This window comes from Polypterus senegalus, chromosome 16, assembly GCF_016835505.1.
Source record: "Polypterus senegalus isolate Bchr_013 chromosome 16, ASM1683550v1, whole genome shotgun sequence".
In the NCBI taxonomy this organism is placed as follows: domain Eukaryota; kingdom Metazoa; phylum Chordata; class Cladistia; order Polypteriformes; family Polypteridae; genus Polypterus; species Polypterus senegalus.
In genome coordinates this window covers 63,026,833-63,048,898 of record NC_053169.1, presented here as the reverse complement: position 1 = coordinate 63,048,898, position 22,066 = coordinate 63,026,833, and the positions used below count along the sequence as shown (strand labels likewise).

Below are 22,066 nucleotides of genomic sequence, written 5' to 3'. Positions count from 1 at the left end.
ATTGTAAATAAACGTGTGGTGGTATTTTAACAACATATATATATATACATACACACACACACACACATACATACACACACACGCACACACATACATACATATAGCAAAATACCAAGGCTTCAGAAAGCGAGAAGTAGTGTGTTAAAGAAGTAATGAAAAAGAAAAGGAAACATTTTAAAAATAACGTAACATGTTTCTCAATGTAATTGTTTTGTCACTGTTATGAGTGTTGCTGGCATATATATATACAAAGTAAAGTACATATATATATATATATATATATATATATATATATATATATATATATATATATATATATATATATATATATATATATATATATATATATATATATATATATATATATATATATACATACACTAATAAAAGGCAAAGCCCTCACTCACTCACTGACTGACTGACTGACTGACTCATCACTAATTCTCCAACTTCCCGTGTAGATAGAAGACTGAAATTTGGCAGGCTCATTCCTTACAGCTTACTTACAAAAGTTGGGTAGGTTTCATTTCGAAATTCTACGCCAGTAATGGTCATAACTGGAAGCTATTTTTCTGCATATGCTGTAATGGAGTTGAGCTCGAAAGTCGTGGGGGACGGAGTTTCGTGTTACATCATCACGCATCCAACGTAATCAGGTGAACTGACCGTCAACGCACTACGTAGAAAACCAGGAAGAGCTCCAAAACGCGCTGAAGAAAAGATGCATCATATAATTGAGAAGGCAGCAAAACAATAAGAAGTGAGCGAGTGACATATACCCATATTCATGAGTGCTGCTACTTCGGAAACAAAGCACAGTGTAAACCTGAAGTTTAAATTAAGTTCATAGACACGCTGCCGCTGGCGTTTGACATGCCCACAGGTAATGCGGGATACAAGTTTAATGAGAGGACGCAGGATATAAACGAGAGTTCTGATCACTTTGTAACTAAGTTAAAATTGCATGTTAACGGCTGTATTTCTGCAAATTCCGAGAGACTGTGTTTGTGGGGAATTGACAGTTAAGGCGGGTGGGGAAGTCACGTCATCATCTCCCCTCCCATTCACCTAATTTCTCTCTGAGCTGAGCTCCGCAGCCAACGCAGTCTTACAGAAGTGACTTTGTGACGCTGCTACCAAATACTCACAGAAAAATCCACAAATTAATACACATGCTGTCTCTAGAGTTTCTCCACACTGAATCCTCCAGGCACTACTTACAAAAGGTTACATTGACAATCGCACAGCTGAGAAGCTTCGATGCATGTGCTCCATAACGCATTAAAAAAATAATGCATTTAATCACAGTTTCAATTACAAGCAAAGGGGAACTTCTGTCAATGCATGATTTCCTGGTAAACCAATTACATTGATCAGCGCTTCCCAAAACCTGAGTATACAGTGGTGTGAAAAACTATTTGCCTCCTTCCTGATTTCTTATTCTTTTGCATGTTTGGCACACAAAATGTTTCTGATCATCAAACACATTTAACCATTAGTCAAATATAACACAAGTAAACACAAAATGCAGTTTTTAAATGATGGTTTTATTATTTAGGAGAAAAAAATCCAAACCTACATGGCCCTGTGTGAAAAAGTAATTGCCCCCTGAACCTAATAACTGGTTGGGCCACCCTTAGCAGCAATAACTGCAATCAAGCGTTTGCAATAACTTGGAATGAGTCTTTTACAGCGCTCTGGAGGAATTTTGGCCCACTTATCTTTGCAGAATTGTTGTAATTCAGCTGTATTTGAGGGTTTTCTAGCATGAACCGCCTTTTTAAGGTCATGCCATAGCATCTCAATTGGATTCAGGTCAGGACTTTGACTAGGCCACTCCAAAGTCTTCATTTTGCTTTTCTTTAGCCATTCAGAGGTGGATTTGCTGGTGTGTTTTGGGTCATTGTCCTGTTGCAGCACCCAAGATCGCTTCAGCTTGAGTTGACGAACAGATGGCCGGACATTCTCCTTCAGGATTTTTTGGTAGACCGTAGAATTCATGGTTCCATCTATCACAGCAAGCCTTCCAGGTCCTGAAGCAGCAAAACAACCCCAGACCATCACACTACCACCACCATATTTTACTGTTGGTATGATGTTCTTTTCTGAAATGCTGTGTTCCTTTTACGCCAGATGTAACGGGACATTTGCCTTCCAAAAGTTCAACTTTTGTCTCATCAGTCCACAAGGTATTTTCCCAAAAGTCTTGGCAATCATTGAGATGTTTCTTAGCAAAATTGAGACGAGCCCTAATGTTCTTTTGCTTAACAGTGGTTTGCGCCTTGGAAATCTGCCATGCAGGCCGCTTTTTGCCCAGTCTCTTTCTTATGGTGGAGTCGTGAACACTGACCTTAATTGAGGCAAGTGAGGCCTGCAGTTCTTTAGACGTTGTCCTGGGGTCTTTCTGACCTCTCGGATGAGTCGCTCTGCGCCTTGGGGTAATTTTGGTCAGCCGCCACTCCTGGGAAGGTTCACCACTGTTCCATGTTTTTGCCATTTGTGGATAATGGCTCTCACTGTGGTTCGCTGGAGTCCCAAAGCTTTAGAAATGGCTTTATAACCTTTACCAGACTGATAGATCTCAATTACTTCTGTTCTCTTATTTGTTCCTAAATTTCTTTGGATCTTGGCATGATGTCTAGCTTTTGAGGTGCTTTTGGTCTACTTCTCTGTGTCAGGCAGCTCCTATTTAAGTGATTTCTTGATTGAAACAGGTGTGGCAGTAATCAGGCCTGGGGTGGCTACGGAAATTGAACTCAGGTGTGATACACCACAGTTAGGTTATTTTTAACAAGGGGCAATTACTTTTTCACTCAGGGCCATGTAGGTTTGGATTTTTTTTCTCCCTAAATAATAAAAACCATCATTTAAAAACTGCATTTTGTGTTTACTTGTGTTATATTTGACTAATGGTTAAATGTGTTTGATGATCAGAAACATTTTGTGTGCCAAACATGCAAAAGAATAAGAAATCAGGAAGGGGGCAAATAGTTTTTCACACCACTGTATAAAGACGGCGTTGGAATATTTCGGAATATATAATGTAAGCGCTGGAATATATAAAGTCAAAACTTAAATATATAAAGTCAGCATCGGAATATATAAAGTCAGCATCAGAATATATAAAGTTAGCGTCGGAATATATAAAGTCAGCGCTGGAATATATAAAGTCAAATCTTGAATATGTAAAGTCAGCGGAGTATATTGTCACGCTTGGGTCACAGATTTGCACAGAGACACAGGAGGTCGTAGAAACAAGAAGGATTTTTATTGAAACACTGCAAACACATGAGCTTAAACGTGCTCCATGACAAGTCAGAGATGACAGTTCCGCTAGGAGCAGAACGAGAGAGAGATAAAAGCAAGCAAACAATCAATTTTCAACTGACAGGAGCTGCACAAGGCTTTTAAGTTAGCGGAATATCACGCTATAGCGCAAGTGAGAAAGTAAAGAGCAATGTGAGGGTAGTCTGTGTTTCAGGGGTTGTGCTTTGCCCAGGGGCATCTGTATTTTCTTGGGGTGCGATCAGACCTCCAGCTCACACCCTCCCCCTCAGCTTTATGCACATTCCCGTGAATCAAGCAAATCTCTGTACCAGGTTCATTTAGTCGTGATAATACGTCTGCGTTGAACCAGAACCTGGTCGATGTTTTACTGTGAAACGGTAAGGTTGTAAGCCCAGATACCATCTCATGAGGCGAGAGTTTGTATCTTTCTGTCGGTATAACCATTGAAGTGGAGCAGGATCAGTTACCAAAGTGAAGTTTCGTCCCCACAAGTAATAGCGAAGCCCTCCAGCTCACAATATAAAGTAAGCGCTGGAATATATAAAGACAAAACTTTAATATATAAAGTCATTGTCGGAATATACAAAGTCAGTGCTGGAATATCCATCCATTTCCCAACCCGTTGAATCCGACCACAGGGTCACGGGGATCTGCTGGAGCCAATCCCAGCCAACACTGGGCGCAAGGCAGGAACCAATCCTGGGCTGGGCACATGCATCATTTTCAAAACATTAACCGAACAGTGTTTTTTTAATTTATTTTTTTGAATACGTTTTTGTTAACTTATTTCAGTTCAGAGTCGTTTCAATCAATATATTTTGACTTTGACTTTATATATTCAGGAATGAGTTTATATACTCCGATCTTGACTTTATATAATCAGGAATGACTTTATAAATTCTGACGCTGACTTTATATATTCAGGTTTTCACTTTATATATTCCAGCGATGACTTTATTTATTCAACTTTTGACTTTATATATTCGGGAATGACTTTATATATTCAAGTTTTGACTTTATATATTCTGACGCCGACTTTATATATTCCGAAAATCAATGTATTTGCCCGTTTCGCACCCCATAGTATATGTGTGTGTATGTATATATGTACACATGTATGTGTGTATATATATATATATATATATATATATATATATATATATATATATATATATATATATATATATATATATATATATGCCAGCAACACTCATGACAATGACAAAACAATTACGCTTGTCAATCAGGTTGCGTTATTATTAAAATGTTTCCTTTTCTTTTACCTCTCTGCTGTATAGCGTATATATATATATATATATATATATAACTATATAACTATATATATGACAACACTACTCATATCAATGACAAAACAATTACATTAACAATCATGTTACGTTATTTTTAAAATTTTGCCTTTTCTTTTTCATTACTTCTTTTACACACTACTTCTCAGCTGCGAAGCGAGGGTATTCTCCTAGTATATATACTCAGCAAAAAAAGAAATGTCCCTTTTTAAGGACTGTGTATTTCAACAATAAATGTTTTAAAAATCCAAATAACTTTACAGATCTTCATTGTAAAGGGTTTAAACAATGTTTTCCATGCATGTTCAATTAACCATAATCAATTAACATGCACCTCTGGAATGGTCGTTAAGACCTTAACAGCTTACAGAAAGTACGCATTTAAGGTCACAGTTCTAAAAATGCAGGACACTAAAGAGACTTATCTACCGACTGTGAAAAACACCCAAAGAAAGATGCCCAGGGTCCCTGCTCATCTGCATGAACGTGCATTAGGCATGCGGCAGGGAGGCATGAGGACTGCTGATGTGGCATGGGCAATAAATTGCCATGTCCGCACTGTGAGACGCCTAAGACAGCGCTACAGCGAGACAGGAAGGACAGCTGATCATCCTCGCAGTGGAAGAGCCCGGATCTCAATCCCATTGAGCACGTCTGGGACCTGTTGGATAGCAGGGTGAGGGCTAGGGCCATTCCCCCCAGAAATGTCCAGGAACTTGCAGGTGCCTTGGTGGAAGAGTGGGGTAACATCTCACAGCAAGAACTGACAAAACTGGTCCAGTCCATGAGGAGGAGATGCACTGCAGTACTTCAAGCAGCTGGTGGCCACACCAGATACTGACTGGTACTTTTGATTTTGAGCCTCCCTTCATTCAGGGACACATTGTGAAACATTTTTAGTTTATATCTTATGGTGTTGACTCTTTTACTGTTCATACAAATATTTATACATTAAGTTTACTGACAGTTGAAAGTCAGAGGACGTTTCTTTTTTTTGCTGAGTGTATATATATATATATATATATATATATATATATATATATATATATATATATATATATATATATATATATATATATATATATATATATATACACACAAACATATACAAATATATACAGTGGAACATTGGTATACGTCCTTAATTCGCTCCAGACCCTTTGACTTATACCAAACAAATTTTTCCCATAAGAAATAATGGGAAAATGATTAATCCGTTCCCATGAAAAAAAAAAATCCTATTGCTATTGGCTTATTATACATTGATGGGGTTGTATAAAATAATTTAAACACTGCTTAATACTAAAATACATAAATACAAAAGCAATTAGATGAAATAAATGAAAATCTTACCTCACTTTACTTTTTAATAACATCTTTGTTTTTCACAATCGTAGATACCATCGTTCTTGGCAAACGGTATGCAACAGCCATGTCCCGGATACGCATGCCACCTTCATACTTTTCAACATTAAATTCAAATTTACATGAAAACAACACAAAATCACGTTGTGACGATGCAGGTTTGCTGTATGCTCCCATCTGCTGCCAGGGAGCCCTTGAACCCTACACCGTCGGTAATGTGCCTCACTGCTAACCTCATCGGAAAAGCAAGGGGATGGTGAAAAAGTGCAAAGTGCTATTATTAAAACAATTAACAAAACAAGGTGTTCAAATTAAAGTGCAATCTCCAAAGATACAATAAATAATCCATAAAATCAGAAGTGAAACGTGGAGGTTAAAAACAATAGAAAAAAGTCTTCTTAAAAACAACGAAGTTAAAATACAGCAGGAAGCATTCTTTAAAAATAAAAAATAAAAATTAAAAAAAACAAGAAGAAGCCCGATGCCTTTTTACCTGGCGGCCCCCCCTGCTTCTTTCTTTTTACTCCCCTTCAAGCCAACTCGCGCTTCTGTTTATCAAGATAAGCAGCCCCAGGAACAATCATGAATGCGGATGGTCCCTCACAAGTGCACTTTGGTGAAAACGCCCAAATTGCGAATCGCCTGACAACCTTCAGCCACATAACCACACGCCCTCACCAAGCTGCGAAGCTCGGTGATTATTTATTTTAAAGCTGGACTTTGACAGGAGCTGTCAATTCGCTATATCACACACGGAAAGTTCACAGAGAGTTATAGCTGGTTGTTCATTGAATGCTAGCAACTGGCGCACTAACGCCGTGGGCAGTCGTGGCTTTGTCTCGAGAGAGGTAAACAAGGTTAGCACGCGAGTCGATTCCAAACAAAGGTCGATACCAAGCAAAATTTTTGTGTCCAAACAGGACGTATACCAAGTTGGACTTATTCCAAAGCAGACGTATACCAAGGTACCACTGTGTATATATATATATATATACACACACACACACACACACACTAGCAAAATACCCGCGCTTCACAGCGGCGAAGTACTGCCTTAAAATTTTTATTAAGAAGAAAATTAAACATTTTTAAACTGAGGGAAAATATACCAATAATTATTTGTTAAGGATCTCTTTGTGTACCACATTGTAAGTTCGGCAGTCCGGTTGTAATATGACCAAGCTGTGCGCTAAGCTTACTCTTAAGCATGCAACGTACAGTTGGCCATGTGAACAGTAATCTTGATTCAAATCTCACAGCTTGGACTGCTGCTGTCATAATCAGTTTGAGTATCATGGTTTGTTTCAATTACGACAGTATTTGTAGCACTTGTGTTGAAGAGACATTCGGCATCTGTCAAGCGTTGTAAGTATACAACCAGTTTCATCAATAACTTCACATCCAGCTTTTGAGAGTTTAAATATCCATAAACATCAAAGTGTCCACTAATGAAATCGTCACCTGTGAATCTAAGATGTTTAAGAGGCATTGGCGGTTGTCCAAAGGTATAAAATATTTGGCCATTTCGGGACACTTGAAAGCGACAACCTAACAATTCAGCAGCAGCCATCAACTCACATTCAGAACCATAGGTGAATATATATATATATATATACTGCTAAAAAGAATTAAAGGAACACTTTTTAATCAGAGTATAGCATAAAGTCAATGAAACTTATGGGATATTAATCTGGTCAGTTAAGTAGCAGAGGGGGTTGTTAATCAGTTTCAGCTGCTGTGGTGTTAATGAAATTAACAACAGATGCACTAGAGAGGCAACAATGAGATGACCCCCAAAACAGGAATGGTTTAACAGGTGGAGGCCACTGACATTTTTCCCTCCTCATCTTTTCTGACTGTTTCTTCACTAGTTTTGCATTTTTTCTACAGTCAGTGTCACTACTGGTAGCATGAGGCGATACCTGGACCCTACAGAGGTTGCACTGGTAGTCCAACTTCTCCAGGATGGCACATCAATACGTGTCATTGCCAGAAGGTTTGCTGTGTCTCCCTGCACAGTCTCAAGGGCATGGAGGAGATTCTAGGAGACAAGCAGTTACTCTAGGAGAGCTGGAGAGGGCCATAGAAGGTCCATAACCCATCAGCAGGACCAGTATCTGCTCCTTTGGGCAAGGAGGAACAGGATGAGCACTGCCAGAGCCCTACAAAATGACCTCCAGCAGGCCACTGGTGTGAATGTCTCTGACCAAACAATCAGAAAGACTTCATGAGGGTGACCCAAGGGCCCAAATGTCTACTGCGCCCTGTGCTCACTGCACAGCACCGGGGAGCTCAATTGGCATTTGCCATAGAATACCAGAATTGGCAGGGCCACCACTGGCGCCCTGTGCTTTTCACAGATGAGAGCAGGTTCACCCTGAGTATATGTGAAAGACGTGAAAGGGTCAGGAGAAGCCGTGGAGAATATTATGCTGCCTGTAACATCATTTAGCATGACTGGTTTGGTGGTGGGTCAGTGATGATCTTGGAGGCATATCCATGGAGCGACTCACAGACCACTACAGGCTAGACAACGGCATCTTGACTGCCATTAGGTATCAGGATGAAATCCTTGGACCCACTGTCAGACCCTACGCTGGTGCAGTAGGTCCTGGTTTCCTCCTAATGCACAACAATGCCCGGCCTCATGTGGCAAGAGTATGCAGGCAGTACCTGGAGGATGAAGGAATTGAAACAATTGAATGGCCTTCACGATCCCCTGACTTAAACCCAATAGAACATCTGTGGGACATTATGTTTCGGTCCATTAGGCGCCGCCAGGTTGCTCCTCAGACTGTACAACAGCTCAGGGATGCCCTCATACAGATCTGGGAGGAAATGCCACAAGACACCATCCGTCGTCTCATTAGGAGCATGCCCCGACGTTGTCAAGCATGCATACAAGCTCGTGGGGGCCACACAAGATACTGAAAAGCATTTTGAGTAGCAGAAATTAATATACATATACATACACATACAGACACATATACTGTATATACACATATATATACAAATCTACATATATATATTAGGGGTGGGACTCAATTAAAAAAATTAATCTAATTAGAGTCTTTGTAATTAATTAATCTTGATTAATCGTATGTAATCACACATGAAAATTTGACCCAAATCGTAAATGTTTTTTTTTTTTAATTTAAAAGGGTTTTAGTGGGTGACAGAATCAAATAATAGACATGGACATGAATATTGTAAGCTCTTTAAATTTCTGAAAAAAAAATGCTTTTAAACTGCATTTCAATTCAAAACAGAAACAAAAATATCATCCCTGGCTAAAAATGGGCAGACTTAAAAATAAAGTGGTAGTTTAAGTACCTTAAGTACATTTTCAGAATGGTATTGTCTTTAAATAATAATAACCAAAATTTCAACATAAAGTGCAGTTTTTCTTCTTAAAAAAATAAGTCAGAAACATAAAAGTTAATTTGACCAACTTAATATTTAAACTCTGAGTAACCTTAGCCAAAATTATTTTGTACATTAGGCTAAAACAGTGTGATCATTGAACATTTTGTAATTAGATGTAATTAGAATTACTAACGGTCACGGAAGTCCAATGATCCCCAGTAAGAGCCACAAAGTCCGCTTTCTGTAATGCATCTAATTTTGCTTGCTTTTCAGTGTGCACAAAACCATGCTTTTATCAAGGCTTCGGTCGGGTAGTCTTTTGAAATGAAATTTTGTGATGTGTGCATCAGTGTAATCGATGTACCAGGAAATCATGCATTGACAAAAGTTCCCGTTTGCTTGGAACTGAAAGTGTGATTAAATGCGTTAGTTTTTTTTACGCGTTATGGAGTACATGCATCGAAGCTTCTCAGCTGTGCTTCTGCTAAGAAAAGGAAACATTTTAAAAATAACGTAACATGATTCTGCGTTAACCACATATTTTTTCATACGTCCCAAACCAAGGAGATTCGAGGGTAAAATGAATCGGGAAGCGCGCGTACATACTCGGTGCATCCATTCTCGGGAATCGAACCTTGGATGTCGGCGCTAGAGGCAAAGCCTCTACAATTGCGCCATGGCGTGTGGCTTGTCTATTTGAGAGTATGTAGATCGGGGTGTATATATATATATATATATATATATATATTATACCCTCATTTCGCAGTGGAGTAGTGTGTTAAAGAAGTTATGAAAAAGAAAAGGGAACATTTTAAAAATAACATGATTGTCAATATACAGTAATTGTTTTGTGAGTGTTATTGAGTGTTGCTGTCATCAAGGATTTGATTATCATTATTTCTTTCAATCAGGGTCGTATTTGTACAATGTGTTGTGTTCAAGTTACATTCCGTGTTTGTCAATCGTTGTAAAGACAAGAGGTTTCATTCATCGATTCGTTTCTTACTGCATCAATAAATAGCTCGTCTTCCTCTTTATCTGAGATGTGACACACTGCATGCACGGTTTTTTTTTTTTTTTTACACTGTCTTCCTTTAGCGGGACATTGACTTTTTCCACCGTGTGCTTTGTTTCCGCAGTAGCTGCACTTATGAATATGCTTGTATGTATCAGACGCTTCATATTTTTGCTGCCTTCTTAATTGTGTAATTCGGTTTTTGTTCAGCACTCTTTGGAACTGTTGCTTTTTGTCTGTGCACTGCGTCAGTTCACGTGAGCCGCTTGGTGTTTATGCATCGAAGGTTCCCAGCTGAGCTGGTGCCATCTCGTGTGATGTCCACAGCTGTATGTAATGTTAGCTAAGACCCGGCACTTAAAAGTTTCTCTCGCAGTTTCGCTGAGTTTGTGCCAAACACTACCCTGACCATCTCATCTTTCTCTGCATAAGCACAGTCCTTCACCCGTGAATATTTAGCGGCAGTGTTTCTATTGGATTGCCGCTGACGGACGGCCTTCAATGGGCAGGCACTAAATTACGTGGGAGGCGTAACTCCGCCTACCACGAGCATCGAGCAGAAGTCTATTATAGTATATGGACGAAAAAATAGGTTCCAGTTATGACCATTACGCGTAGTGTTTCGAAATCAAACCTGCCCAGCTTTTGTAAGTAAGCTGTAAGGAGTGAGCCTGCCAAATTTCAGCCTTCTACCTACACAGGAAGTTGGAGAATTAGTGATGAGTCAGTGAGGGCTTTGCCTTTTGTTAGTGTATATTATATATATATATATATATATATATATATATATATATATATATATATATATATATATATTATATATATATATATATATATATATATATATATATATATATATATATATATATATATATATATATATATATATATATATATATATATATATATATATATATATATATATATATATATATATATATTATATATATCCTCTTTAATAAAACCTCTGTGTGCGTCCAGGTGTCCGTGTGTGTGCGTCTTCTGGGGAACTGACGCATGCGCGGGCCGTGCCGCACATCGCACCGTGCCCCGCCCATGCGCTCGGCACTGTGGACGCACACACACTGGAAGCTGGGCACACAGTGAATGGCCTAGCCGCTGCCACACATGATAAGCAAATAAAGCACACACACTGGAAACTGGGCACACAGTAAATGGCCTTGCCACGGCCGCGCATGATAAGAAATAAAGGACACCATTGCTGGGGAGAGTGCTGATTGGGTAGTCGCAGCTGCGCACATAAAATCCGTTGCTGGGGAGACGCCACACATTAAATAATCAGCGGCACGACCCCACAGATTAAAATACTTGCTGGGGAAATGCCACAGGCACGATTATAAGCAGCACACCACACAATACATCAATTGCTGGGGACACTCTGCTGATTGCCCACTGTTGTGACAGAAAATTAAAGTCATATTACGGATATCAAAGCCATTATTACTGTCACAGAAAATTACAGGCATTTTACGGAAATACAAACCAGTATTACTGCGAGAGAAAATTAATGACACACAATACAGTGACACATATTACAGCCACATACAAGCCAGTATTACTGTAAGAGAAAATATTACAGACGTATCTACTAACAACATGCCACCCAAAAAAAAGGACATGTCAAGTAGGACAAAAGACACAGACAATCAAATCCTATATAAGCAACATCTCCTGGAAGAACGGTCAGCTCAACAAGTAAACATCAACAAAAGAAAGGCTGAAAGACAAAGAAAAATGCGAGCAAATAGATCGATTGAAGAAAAAGAAAATGACCGTCAGAAAAACGCTAAAAGAGAAAGACTCAGAAGTGCAAACCTTAGAAAAAGTTGGCATTTACTTGCCAGAACCAGTATTCAGCCACGGTCAGTTATATGTTGCATGATCAAAAGTAAGAAGTTTTCCAGATGTTGTTGTCAAGGTTGTAGAGATTCCTGAACAAGGCAAACTGTTGCCAAACTCAGACAGAATATTTACAAGAAATGTTGTCTATAATGAAATTGTATAGAAACATTTCATGAGGTAAACAAATAGAAAATTTGACCTAAAGATCTTCTTCAGATATTGTGTCTTACAGATTGTTACAAAGTTTTACACTAAGGCAATATTAATTATACTTACTGTATTTTCATATACGTTTCTATTTTATTTTTATTATGGTTTAACTTTAGGCTTCTTGCAAAAATATTTTTGACAAAAAAAATTAAGACAAGAAACAGAATGAGGTCAAGGTCCCTTGCCATTTAATATAGACTATTCCTACTAATTTTTATGCACTACTGTTCTAAGCGCCCGTTATTGTAACGGGCTTAATGTCTAGTTGTATATATTTACTAGCAAAATACCCGCGCTTCACAGCGGCGAAATACTGCCTTAAAATTTTTATTAAGAAGAAATGTAAACCTTTTTAAACTGAGGGACCAATAATTATTTGTTAAGGATCTCTTTGTATGCCATGTAGTCAGTTCAGCCCTCCGGTGCGCTGAGCTTACTCTTGAGCATGCAACGTACAGTTGACCATGTGAAAAGCAATCGTGCCTCAAATCTCACAGCTTGGATTGCTGTTGTCATAATCGGTTTGAGTTTCATGATTTGTTTCAATGACGTTAGTATTTGCAGGACATGTTGTGTTGAAGTGACATTCGGAATCTGTCAAGCGTTGTAAGCATACAACCGGTTTCATCGATAACATCGCATCCAGCTTTTGAGAGTTTAAACATTCATAAACATCAAAGTGTCCACTACTCAAATCGTCACCTGGGAATCTAAGATGTTTAAGAGGCATTGGCTGTTGTCCAAAGGTGTAAAATATTTGGCTATTTTGGTACACTTGAAAGTGACAACCGAACAATTCAACGACAGCCATCAACTCACATTCAGAACCAACCATAGGGGTGAAGGGATTCACTCTTATAGCGTTCCTGTGTAGTATAATCATCTCCTGTACCGTCATCAGTCCACACCTTGAACCTGTCCAAGTCATTCAATACATAATGCACCATAAGGCACATAAGGCCTCCGGATATCAAGACTGAGCCTGCTATGGCTGTGCAATATGTAACACAGAGAATGAAAAAGTCAGGCGCCATCTCCAGGCATGGAAACCACTTGGTAAGTGACAGTTCTTTGATCGATGGTGATCACATTGATAGACATGTTAATGGGGGTATGGTTGGAACGATAAAGTAAATGAGTACCTGAACAATGTAAACTAAGTCTAAAATACCTATACAATAACTATAATCTTAATAAACGAACAATAAAACAGCGGAGAAGCCGTGGATTAAATAAAAACGCAGCAGTTATCAGCAGGGAGACGTGAATACCGTGGCAAAGCAAGGAAGGGAATGAAGAGACCGTAGTGACAGACGGCCTTATATAGGCAGGCAGCCAACAATGTGGGAGGCGTGGGGATGGGGACCCAACGCCCCCACACGGGCGACGAGCTGCAGGCTATGGACGATATATGCGTATGTAGGATTCAGTTAGCGCTCGAACCCGCTGCACAAATTTCTTGAAGACGGGCCCATAGGTAACAAAGACCGTTGGAAAGTTCAATATGGCGGCCGACAGTGGTGTCAAACCACCGAAATAAGTATGTACATCAGTTTCGGTTAGCGGAGGGAAGCCGCCTATCAAATTTCATGAAGATGGGGCCATAAATAAGAAAGTTTAAAATGGCGGACGTTGTTGACCGTTATGACCGCTATGCATAGAATTTCGAAAGGAAACCTGCTTAACTTTTGTAAGTAACCTGTAAGGAATGAGCCTGCCAAATTTCAGCCTTCTACCTACACGGGAAGTTGGAGAATTAATGATGAGTGAGTCAGTGAAGGCTTTGCCTTTTATTACTATAGATATATAGATATAGATATAGTATAGATATATACCTGCAATGTACCCAGGTGGGAGTGTACCGGGGCCGAGTTTTCAGGCGAGGAGGGTGACCCGTGGTTCAGGGTGACCCGGTACGGGCTACGCTCCCAGCATGCGTAACTAGGCCACCTAGAGAGGCCAGGGAGTGTACGGGAGGGGCTCAGAGTTGGTCTGCTCTGGAGGGGAGAGGCAAAAGGGGCTTATTATGCTCCCTTGGAGAAGAGTGCCCTCCTCCCTGTGAAACCAGAGCCCCAATTACCACCTAGGGGTGCCCCAGACTGGCAGGTGACTAAAATAAAAAACTGGAGGTTAGACCCACAGCAGCCGACCCTCACACAAGCCTGGTCCTTCTGGGCAATGGTATGGCCGTGACTACGGCCATTGGAGAACAAGTCCTACCAGATAATAGAGCAGGTAGCTTGCTATCTGCTCCTGAAAGCGATTCCTCGTGGCTTCACCCAGCCGGTCTGGAGCAAGCAGTTTATGAACATGGTTGAGCTCATAGAGCTTCTGGAGACTCAAAGGACAGCCTCACAATCCGAGGGAGCAAAAAACTGTTCCTTTGTTGAACTCAGCCAGAGTACATCCCAAAGCCTAGCCCGACCCATACCCTAACCCGGAGCTTGTGCCGGCATCCCCGGAGTCACGGGCGCGCAAACCGCTTGGAAGCGAGGAGGGATGCAAGTGGAGGGGGAGGAGGGGTTGGTGTGCTCTGACTAACCCATGGTGGTCCCATATACAGGCGTAGTGATCGTAAACGGGTACAAGACCACGGCCCTATTAGATTCTGGTAGCAACATTACCATTGTTGCCCGCGGGTTTGTGCTGCCGCGACAATCGTTAAGAATTAAAACCAGTATAGCCTGTGTCCATGGAGAAATCCGTTCGTACCACTCCACCGCTTGTCACATCAGTTACGGAGGATCGATATGAAAACTAACCGTGGCCATCCTTCCGAATCCACCACACCCGATGATACCGAGGCGAGACTGGTCAAAAATTAAATGTGGTGAGACACATACAACTCCTGGTGTTAACTTGGGCCTAGTTATAGATGGGAATGAGCCGTCTCTAGCTGCCTCCACGCCGTGCAACCAGCAGGCAGAGAGAGACTAAGCGGCCATCTTGAGTGACGTGGCAACTCCCGGACCGTCACATGCCAATACATCATTCTCCAGCACCGAGACGAAAGAAACCACGCCCCTTGAGGTCGTCCCAGACCCTCTCTCCCTACTGTGGTTTCAATTTAGAGAGACGCCGGCTTCTTTTAAAAGGGAACAATGGAATGACGACTCCCTGAAATTTGCCAAAAATAAAGTGGTCCTAGTCAATGGCCAGCGCACTAACCAGTCGATGCCACAGGGCCCTCACTTTGTGTTAGACAACAACATTTCTCTATCGGGTAGCAGTGCATGATGGGCAGGAGAGATGGCTACTGCTAATCCTGCGGACCTTCCAGCGGCAGGTCTGTGAGTTAGCACATGCCCACCTCCTAGGTGGGCCACTTGGGCACTGAGAAAACCCTGGAGCGGATCAAGCAACGGTTCTGTTGGCCGGGAATCAATGAGGAGGTTTGTCGATTTTGCACTTCTTGCCCGGAGTGGCAATTGTGACAAATTACTAGGAAGGACCGTGCTCCTCTCGTTCCTATTACCCTGATTGATATTCCCTTTCACAGAATTGGGGTCGATTTAGTCAGATCTCTGGAGCCCTGAGCCCAAGGACACAAGCACATTTTTAAAGTAGCTTTAAGAAAACACCCAAATGAGTATGACAAAATAGTGAGATAATGCTTTATTGAATTGTGTGGTGGAGAAATTCAGTTTAAATTATTATTCCTTTAATGACAAAGTATAAGGCAGCACTACTGATTTGGCACACAACCAAAACCTCACAAATTTATTACACTTTTTATTTTTAAAGGTATTAACATCCACACTTTGGAGTTTGTACAAAAGGATTATAAATATCCAAAATACCAAACAAAATGCCAAAACTGATGCTTATACCAAGAAAAAAAAAAGATTTTTAATAACAATCACACATACTTTATAATATTTCAGGATGTTATACCATATAAACACAATATCTAATGAAAATATGTCACAGTTGTAAAGAATTACACAAAAATACTTTCAACTTACCAATACTGTCTTCAGTTCCAGCATAAAGCTCGCCAAATCAGAACAATGATGCAGTCTCTGTGGAGACAAATGTTAACTTTACATACTGTAATCATCCTAATTGCCTCCTTAGGTAAGTTTTTGAGCAATTTGTCCCTTTTTGTACTTTTTTCCTTCATTATTTTTTAATTGTGTTTCAAGAAAGTAACATAGTATGTAATCAATCAAGCAGATAAAACTTGCAGAACTTAAACAAATAAATTTCAAAATCAATCCTGAGAAAGAAAAGACAAAAAAAAAAAAAAAAAATGAAGAAAACATGGAAAAAACAAAACCCCACCCAAGAATAACAGAGCACAGCCAAGGAAGGAAGAAAAAAGAATACCAAAAATAACTTGCCCTCACTATCTCCCCTCCCCCTTACAAAAGCTTATTCTAAAACTTTTTTAATTAAACATTACCCTGTTTTAAAAAATGTTTTGGACACATCCTCTAAGCGAAAATTAGTTTTTTTTTTCCCCCAATTTCAAATAATATAGAATGCCAGTTACCCACTGAGTTATAAGAAGTGAGTTTGAATTCTACAAGTTAAGCAAGATAACTCTATGGGCTCATAATCTATTATAGACTACTACAATTAATTTGTCCTTATCCAATTTAAGCAAATCTGGAAGTACACCAAATATTGCTGACAATGGTTTAGGAGTGATTGTGACATCAAGGCTGTCTTATAAGTATAAAGATTTTTGTCCAAAATTATATTAATTTGCTTCATTCCCAAAACATGTTTCCAAGTGATGCCTGAGCTAGATGGCAACATTCACATGTCGGATCTTACCCTGGGTACATTCTGGACAATTGTAAACAAGATAAGTATGACCAAATGAAAAATTTTAAGTTGAATTATTGAGTGTGTGGTACATATAGAACTACTGTGGAGTGAAGTCTATGTATGGCTGACTTCCACTCCTTTTCTGAGATTAGATTAGATAAACTTTATTAATCCAATGGGTAAATTCAAATGTTAATTGAACATTAATTTACATTAATTGAAAGGTCAAGGTCCCACCATACCTTGCCATCATTAAAGGAAAAATGACTGCAATTTTTTTATATATTGTTGAAATGCTATATGAATCTTCAACACTGATCAGTACTACCTCTGGAACAGAAATGGATGGGAGGTTTGGATATTGGGTAGATATGTTTAAACAAAATTTCGAATTTGAAAATAGTGGAAAAATTGTATGCCGGTAAATTTAATCTGAAGCACAATTGTCCGTGAGATGCAAATATGTTATCTATATACAACACTCCTAGTGTCTTAATCCTGAGCATTTCCAAAGATTAAACTGAGTAGGGTTGAGAAGACTGAAAAAGATGGCTTTGTGTGTGACATTCTAAGTGACTGGTACACAACTGGACTATTGGTATATTGAAGAAAATTAGTATTTACAGGGGTACAAAGTAAAGCATGTAAAGAAGTACAGCAAATTTAAATCCCATTGCTCAGCAGGATATTGTAAATTCATCCATTTGTACTAATTTCCATTTCTTTACACTACTTGTGTATATGTGCCACCCAGTGATAAAATTTAAAGTTAGGTAATGCCATGCCACCATCTACTTTGGTCTTTGTAGTGTTGCCTTTTGAATGCATAGATGTCTTGAGTTACAAATAAATAAGGTTATAATTGAGTCCAGTTTCTTAAAGAATGATTTGTTAATGTATAGAGGGATGTTCTGAAAAATAAATGGAAGGTTAGGAAGAAGGTTCATCTTGGCAGTATTTGCTCTACCTTCTAAGGTGAGGTGGAGGGTAGACAATCTGTTAAAATCGTGTTTAATTTTTTTCCCAGGCTGTTAACAAAATTATTTCGAAAAAGGCCTAGATAAGATAAAAGATAATTCCTAGATAAAAGTCTTGATAGAATGAACGGATACTGTACAGTCTAGTTTGGTGTGCTAGAGAGTTCAGTGGGAAAAGCATACTTTTATTCAAAATAATTGTCTTTTTGCATTCTGCTAATGCATTACGGATGAATTATAAAGATGTTTGTGGGTCTGACATACAGTATAAAGTACAATTTCATATGCACATAATATTTACAGTTTGAATCCTTCTCCGATTATCCACTTTATCTATGATGCATTTTAAAAATGAATAATTAGTGGCTTAATGGTTAATGTAAAAAGCAATCGTGATAGAGGGAACTCTTGTCGAGTACAGTATTCTAGTTTAAAGACCGAGTTCATGTTGTTAATACAAACTTATGCTTGTGGTCTTTTATAAAGAGAAAAACGTTGATTATCTACCCGTATGTTGTACTGAAAGAATATCAAACGCAATGACCTTTTTTTCCAGTGTTTTGACCTTCTCCACAGATTAATGCAGGGACACTGCACTTATCTGTATAAAGTCTGACTGTGAAATGGGGCTGCAACGATTAGTCGGCATAATCGACAACACGTCATAAACAGAACCTTCAATAGAGGCTCCAGTCACAAAGAACCACACTGGTTTTTGTAACTGCAATGCACTACATGAACATCTGGGGGCAGTGTTGTTTGTTACTGTTTGTCAAGACACACACAGTCCTACCAACGCAAGCATCCTGGAGCTGTGATGCCGCCATCTCTCGAGAGGCAAGTTTTAGTGAGTAAAGTTAGTGCCACATGTTAACGTTGATGTTTGTACTATAATGTGTATATCAAGGTTTCGACAATAATAGTTAACCCTTAATACTAGAATTACCAGAGCCTACGAAAAAACTCGTAAATCCGTCCCACCTTAAATCGCTTCTTAAAATCATTCACAGCTCTCCACCAGCGTCTTTTTTGTCATCTAAATGTGCTGATAAAAATCAGGCTGCAAAGCAGCCGGCTATTCCATCCCCCCACCAACTTAAAACGTGCACAAACCTCTCCCAGCTCATGCCTTGATTGATTATCTGGGAGTGAAGTGGAGTTTTAGAGTGGAAATAATAGATCGTTGTTTGGAACACACGCATTTCATGTCTGTTCCGTTTCTACAGTAATCTGTGTAAACACATTGTTAAAACAGAAAACGTTTTTTATATTCTAGTAGTAGATGACAAAATGTAGGCATAAACTATATAATGTATGAAACCTGAAGTCCAAATATCAAAAGAAATATTTTCACAGAAGGTACAAATCTAACACAACAATTGCGCTTTTATTCAAAAATATAACTGCAAAACAAAAAGCTGCCTTAACATGCGACTTTGACAATTGTTTATTATGACTTCCTCCGTGGCGCAATTGACTCAGCTGCCAACTGGGAACCAAAAGGTTGCGAGTTCGATCCTGCACCTCTCCCTTTTGAGAAGTAAACTGCTCTTAGTCTTACTATTTTAGAATAGGTAAAAAAGGTAAAATGACACGATTTACCTTTATTTATTTACTTACTTCCTAAAGCCTAAAGTCACAAGTAGTGTGCAGAGGACATGCTCAAAACTGTGTGTAATGCCACGAAAAGTGCCTGCTGACACATTAGTATGCAAGCAATGGTATGTGCATTCTTGCTCCGATGTAGAAGGGAGCTGAGTTTACCTCTGTTACAGCGCATCTATGTTAAAACAGCAGTATCACATGCGGGGGTGGGGTGTATTTGGGCTCGTGAACGCAGCCGAGATAATAAAACTGACTAAAAAAAAAAAAACAAAGCTAACCTTTACAAGTATCATAAATTACACTAGCTGTTACAGAATGAAATCAATTGTATGTTTTTATTCCAAAATAGTAAGACTAAGAGCAGTTTACTTCTCAAAACGGAGAGGTGCAGAATCGAACTCGCGACTTTTTGATTCCCATTCGGCAGCTGAGTCAATTGCGCCACGGAGGAAGTCATAATAATCAACTGTCAAAGTCGCATGTTAAGGCGGCTTTTTGTTTCTGCAGTTATATTTTTGAATAAAAGCGCAATTGTTGTGTTAGATTTGTACCTTCTGTGAAAATATTTCTTTTGATATTTGGACTTCAGGCTTCATACATTATATAGTTTATGCCTACATTTTGTCATCTACTACTAGAATATAAAAAACGTTTCTGTTTTTGTGTTTTTTTTGTGTTTATACAGATTACTTTAGAAACGGAACAGACATGAAATGCGTGTGTTCCAAACAATGATCTATTATTTCTACTCTAAAACTCCATTTCACTCCCAGAAAATCAATCAAGGCATGAGCTGGGAGAAGTTTGTGCACATTCTAAGTCGGTGGGGGGATGGAATAGCCGGCTACTTGCAGCTTTTCTTTTATCAGCACATTTAGATTAACAAGACACTGGCGGAGAGGTGGGAACGGTTTTAAGAAGCGATTTAAGGTGGGACGGATTTACGAGTTTTTTCGTAGGCTCTGGTAATTCTAGTGTTAAACCAACACATACTTGGGGGTTAATGCACCCCTGAAAGCAAAATACTTTTTTGCTGCACTTTTTGCGGAGTTCAATGAATGTAAGTCGCCGAATATATTCGGCTTCGGCATGCTTCCAAATTGAACTGGAAACCAACTCTAGCTGGTTGTGGCGTTCAACAAATGTACTTTTCCAAATATACTCGGCTCCGGTGTGCTGGCAGCAATTACCTTATTAAATATTTTAGTCCGTTATTTTTTAATTTTGGCATAATATAGTACATGATGTGATAAACTACAAACTTTTCTTTCAGAGTGTGATGATTAAAACATCTTTTTCTGTCTGCAAAATCATTCTTATGTATTCCTGCTACCTCTACTCCCTCTGATCATCTCTTGTCAGCAGCTGTCTCAAAGAAGAGAGCCAGCCTCACACCAGAGCATGTCGAAAAGCTCATGTTCCTGCACTGCAATCAGAAATATATGAACTGAATCTTTTATAAACTGTACATTATTGTTTTATTTTATTTGAATTGAAGCTTTATTTAAACTTTTGGACTTTAAGACACACCAGTGTCCATTTTTGGTTAAGTTAAATGCACTTTTTGTGTTTAAAGACTATGTGCACTTTAGTTTGTATTGTTTAATGTATTTCTTTTTTATTGTGATGGTCACACTAATATAAAAACATCTGATTATTTTCAAATTCATATGTTTCACTGGTTGTTATTTTAATTTATTATTAATTTTAATTGTGTTAATGCAGAGACATCAGGGTGACATTCACAGGTGGACAGACGAGAGCAAATGAGGTAAGACATGCACTGGAATCCAGAACAGGATGTGCAACCACAGGTCGCAGGCATCAAAATAGTTAGGCATGAAATAGTTGTGACTAATCGAAAAAAAATTGAATGATTAGTCGACTATCAAAATAATTAGTTGCAGCCCTACTATGGAATGTCAAAAATGAAACAATAAATAAGAGCATGTTGCACTGGTAAATGAATCAAGATGTAGTGATTAAAATGTTAATTTAAAAAATAAGTAGGAGCATAAAGAATATACATGTAACAAAAACTACCACACTAAACAATCCATAAACATCATAGACACTACACACTATAGCTGATCAATTAGATCCAATGAAATTGTGCTCACACAAGCTTTCCAAACCTTCTAAAATCAATTTCACTGGATAGTTTTTTAGCAATGATCAGGTGGTTTCAGCTTTTTCATACAGTACTTGTACCTTTTGTGAAATTGTTTATTTGATATGTGGACCTCAGTCTTCACACATTATACACCTTATGTCTACATTTTGTCAATTATTAC

At 38.9% G+C, this 22,066-nt stretch overlaps 1 protein-coding gene across 3 annotated transcripts in view; it reads right to left on the bottom strand.

Annotated features, from left to right (window-relative positions):
* fancl (FA complementation group L) overlaps positions 1-22,066 on the bottom strand; it is a 132,225-nt gene that overhangs the window by 104,380 nt on the left and 5,779 nt on the right. For all 3 annotated transcript variants that reach the window (XM_039738967.1, XM_039738969.1, XM_039738966.1), the window contains exon 5: positions 16,380-16,436. In XM_039738967.1, coding sequence (XP_039594901.1) covers positions 16,380-16,436 — 57 coding nt within the window. The remainder of the gene's footprint in view (positions 1-16,379; positions 16,437-22,066) is intronic.